Genomic DNA, 4,395 nt, shown 5'->3' on the forward strand with positions numbered 1-4,395 from the left:
AACCTGTACTTATCCCACGGTGGAGCCTCTCTCTTCACTGCTGCTTCTGTCCTTGGGAGGGACGAGTGTTGTCGACTCCTCTGACCCTGTGGGTGGGACCTGGTCGCCCTGCAGACCCTCTGCTTCATAACGCTCTTCAAAATACTCATTACGATTAAATATGCTTCGTAAAAAAAACAAAAAAAAAACACCAAAATTCACCCACGTCGACCAAAATTGTTCTCAAGATGTGATGAAAGTGTTGCTCGTTCTTTTCATGATGAGTTTGTGTGTCGAGATCTTAAATACAAGGTCACAGTTTTCAAGCTTTATTGGGTGAAGTTCTCTTACTTACCACTAGAGGGACACACGTCATTTCCTGTCATGCATTAATCAAGTTTTTACTAATCGAGTAAATGTTCTAAGAGTGTGTTTTTCTACAGTCGTCATCATCCAGTCCTGTGGTTGTGTTACCACCACACTGAAGCTAGAAACGTAGACTAAAGTCCGAAGTGAAAGTCGACAGGATGTGCTGACTCGGGTTCTTTTCCGAGGTCACGTGACCGTGACTTGAGTCCAACTTCCTGTCACAAATGACAGAATGTGCGGCAGCTCGACTGTGGATTCAGCCACTTTCCTATTTGGACCCTGGTGGAGGGCGAGCTGCCATCACAAGCACTCGTAGTAGTTCCTGGCCTCAACAGTGTGTGTGTGTGTGTGTGTGGGTGTGGGGGGGTGTGTGTGTTCACCTCTCTCTCTCTGTGTGAGTGTGTGTCCACCACTGTGTGTCAGGTTCACTGAGGTCAGATGTTGTGACCCAGTTTATTTTGCGGTTTCATTATTATTTGTACTAGTTCAGTTCAGTTCAGTCAGTTTTACAAATTGAACACGAGAAAAAGCTTAAACGTAAATTAACTTTGGACCAAATTATTTCTTATTTTAATTCTGATTTGGGATACGCGTCAAAAATAGCAAATTTACATTTAATAAATGTGATCTTTGCTTACTTTGAATTGTTCTGACAGTTTAATTGATTTATGACACGAACCACGTGAAGTCTGATCACAAGTTGATAAAGAAAACAGTTTTTTTGTTTTTAGAAAAAACTTTATTAAGACTTTACAGGCTGTAAAACTGGCTGTTGTGTCGGACACCAAGAAACTGCACTTCTCCTTTTGAGCCACTAGAGGGCGGAAGACGAGAAGACGGGTGAGAAACTCTACATTTCAAGTACCGACAGGTGTCGCTGTTTCTCACGATTTATTTCCCCAATTTTTAAATAACGCGTTAAATATTTGATCGATCAGCTTCATGTGTGGATCGATTATTGAGTGTGAAGTTCATGATAAGAGTTGAATTCAATTAGAGTTTGAAACTAAACTGGTTTCCTGCAGTTTCTCAACTCGACTGTCAATCTAATCTAATCTAATCTTGGTTCGCTCACATTACACGTGAGTCCCTGTCAATCAACAGCTCACTCAGAAATGTCATTAATCATAAAATAAAATAATCAGATTAAAACGCAGGTAATTATTGCAGCCATATTATTATAATAACAACTGAAGTGTAAAAACAACACTTTCTATTATTATGGGATGTTTTACCCTTTAATTCCAAGTTTCAGTTGATAAAAATGTGTTTTTGCCAACATTTATTTTTTCATCCTGACCAAGAAATGGAAAAAATATTCTATATATTTATACAAACGTGTTTGATTTCTCCAGAGATTCAATGAATTCAAATGTCTTTATTGAAATGTTTTTTTCAGCATCTAATTATGTTTTAAATAGTTTAATTCAATAATATATATAGTGAAAGTTTAAATTGGTTTTAATTCTAATTCAAATCATTTACATTTTTATAGTTTAAATTGTTCTTAATTTATCCTTTTAAATTCATTTAAAAATGTTGCTATAAAAGTAAAACCAGACCAAACTAACAGAGCACAGAGCTACTTGATCGATGAGTCACGTGATCGTCTGTGTGTCACAGGATTGGTCGAAAGTAGTTCTTTTAGTTTGGTCTGGTGTGTTGAATAAAAGGATACGAAAAAATATATATAACATGTATATTATTGGATTATTTTATTTATTTAAAATTTTAAATACAAAACAAACCCTTCATTATACTGATTATAGAAATTTGTATATATATATATATATATATATATAAATATATATATATATATATAATCCAATGCTTTGGAAAAACAACATTTAAACAAAACAACTGTTTATTTCTTCTCAATCTTTTTTAATTCTAATTGTCAAAATGAATGTATTTTTCTTTTACACACAGTTTATAGAGTTTTTTATTCTTATTCCAATAATTCTTTTTTCTAAACTCAATATTTTTTTATTCAATGTAAAAATGTATCGTAGTGACATTTTTAAATTGAATTAAAAAGGCTATAAGTTAAAATACTACATTTTAAAACATTATTTTAATCTAAATATCAAACTTTTGTTTTATTCACTTAATTGAACTTTTCAACATAGAAATGATTGAATTAAAAAACTATTTTCAATCAAATAATTAAATTTAATGCTTAAAAAAACATTTCAATAAAATAATTTCAACATATAAAATGTTAAATTAATCATATAAACTTTCATCGAAGCCGTCGTGAGGCGACAGTGGCGTCAGGGCGTCGGGCGGGGGGGTCGGGGGGTTGGAGGGCGGCTGCAGGTCGCAGCTGCTCCTCCTGGCCTGTAGGGGGCCGCACCTCTGCCTCCTGATGCTCCTCTTCTTCGGCCGGCGCGCTCGCCTCCGCTTCTCCTCGCTGGCCTGCACGCGCTCGCTCAGCGTGTCCGACGACTCGTCGATGTACGCCAGGTTCTCCCCGAAGAACGCCAGCAGCTGGCAGTCAGGGGGGGGCGCCAGCGAGCGGGGGGGCCGGTAGGGAGGGAGGGAGGTCTGGGGGGAGTAAGGGGGGAGCGACGGAGGAGAGAAGTCCAGAGGAGGGTCCGGGACGGAGGAGAGTTTTAGCTTCTCTGGCGGGTCCGAGGTCTCGTCCTCCATCTTGTGGCGCTGGAGGCTGTGAAGCGGCGAAGAGAAGGACGAGGCCGCGGAGGAGGATCTGGAGTCGAGGGACTGAGACCCGGAGAGCGAGTCCTCGCAGGCCTGCAGCTCCAAGATGGACCGGGCCTCGGGGAGCGAGAAGGAGCGAGAGAGCATCTGAGGGTGAGAACGACCCTCGTCCTCCGCCGCCGCCGCCCTCGGGGGTCGCGCCCTCGGGGGTCGCGCCCTCGGGACGGTGCCGGCGCCGCTGCCTCTGGGCCGGACCCCCCTCCTCTCCAGCGAGGACTGGGCCTCCAGCTGGCTCATGGAGCTGGAGCGAGCGGTCCAGCGCCGCGGCAGGCGTCCGTTCTCGCTCGCCCTCGCCCACTGACCCAGGGTGGCCTGAGCGCCGCGACGGATCCCCCGACGCTCGCTGCGCTTCCAGCGCCGGCGCTGCAGCAGGAACGGGTCGTTGAACTCCAGCGGGTTCGGGATCCTGAAGTCCATGGACATGTTCTGGGTCCAGTCGGTGGCGTGAGCTCGAAGCTCCTCCATCTGAGGGACCAGAACCAGAGTGTTTGATTGACAGCCGACCAATCACTGGTCGTTTAGTTGATTTATTATCTTGATCAATAAATACATTTAGTTTATTTATTATCTTGATCAATAAATACATTTAGTTGATCTATTATCTTGATGAATAAATACATGTTTTATCTATTTTGATAAACAATTACATTGATCATTTATTACTTATTATCTTGATCAATTTATTATCTTGATCAATAAATACATTTATTATTAATTATCTTGATGATAAATCAATTTTTTTGTAAATTATCTATATAAAAAAATCAATTTATTATTATCTTGATGAATTAATGTATTATTAATTATTTGGATAAACAAATCGATTGATTATTTATTAACTTGATTAATTAATCAATTTATTATTAATCATATTTATAAATGTATTTATTATCTTGAATTAAATTTTTAAATCTTTTATTTGTTACATCATGTGATTTCTTCGAACATATAACCTTCGACCTCAGACACTAACGACACTTATGTTACCATTAAAACACTGAACTCCCATGATGCATTGCTACTCACTGCTCTATCTAGTGACGGCTGATTGGTCGATACAACACTGTATTTAAATTCTATGTTGCTCTAAAGTCATCGACGGCTGTGATTGGTCGACTGGGCGGCAAAGCATTAAAAGAACGGTTCAGGTTCCGTTACTAAGAAGGTTGTTAAGATATTTAATGTAACTTAAACTAGTGTGTGTTGTGTAAGGTAAGGTAAGGTACAACTTTATTGTGTACCTTTATTCTCCTCTTTTCTTCCTTTCATTTCTCCTTTTCTTGAAAATAAAATCCTTCTTTTTCACGTTTTAAAATTGTAATTATA

At 39.7% G+C, this 4,395-nt stretch overlaps 1 protein-coding gene across 1 annotated transcript in view; it reads right to left on the minus strand.

The window, feature by feature from the left end:
- Positions 1 to 2,422: 2,422 nt before the first annotated feature.
- Positions 2,423 to 4,395, minus strand: part of kcnk4a (potassium channel, subfamily K, member 4a) — a 27,929-nt gene continuing 25,956 nt past the window's right edge. Inside the window, exon 8 of the mRNA XM_087798926.1 lies at positions 2,423 to 3,534. Within this exon, the coding sequence (XP_087655052.1) occupies positions 2,575 to 3,534 (960 nt within the window). The 3' untranslated portion in view covers positions 2,423 to 2,574. The remainder of the gene's footprint in view (positions 3,535 to 4,395) is intronic.

Source organism: Callionymus lyra, chromosome 9, assembly GCF_982586985.1.
Source record: "Callionymus lyra chromosome 9, fCalLyr1.hap1.1, whole genome shotgun sequence".
NCBI classification, from domain to species: Eukaryota; Metazoa; Chordata; class Actinopteri; order Syngnathiformes; family Callionymidae; genus Callionymus; species Callionymus lyra.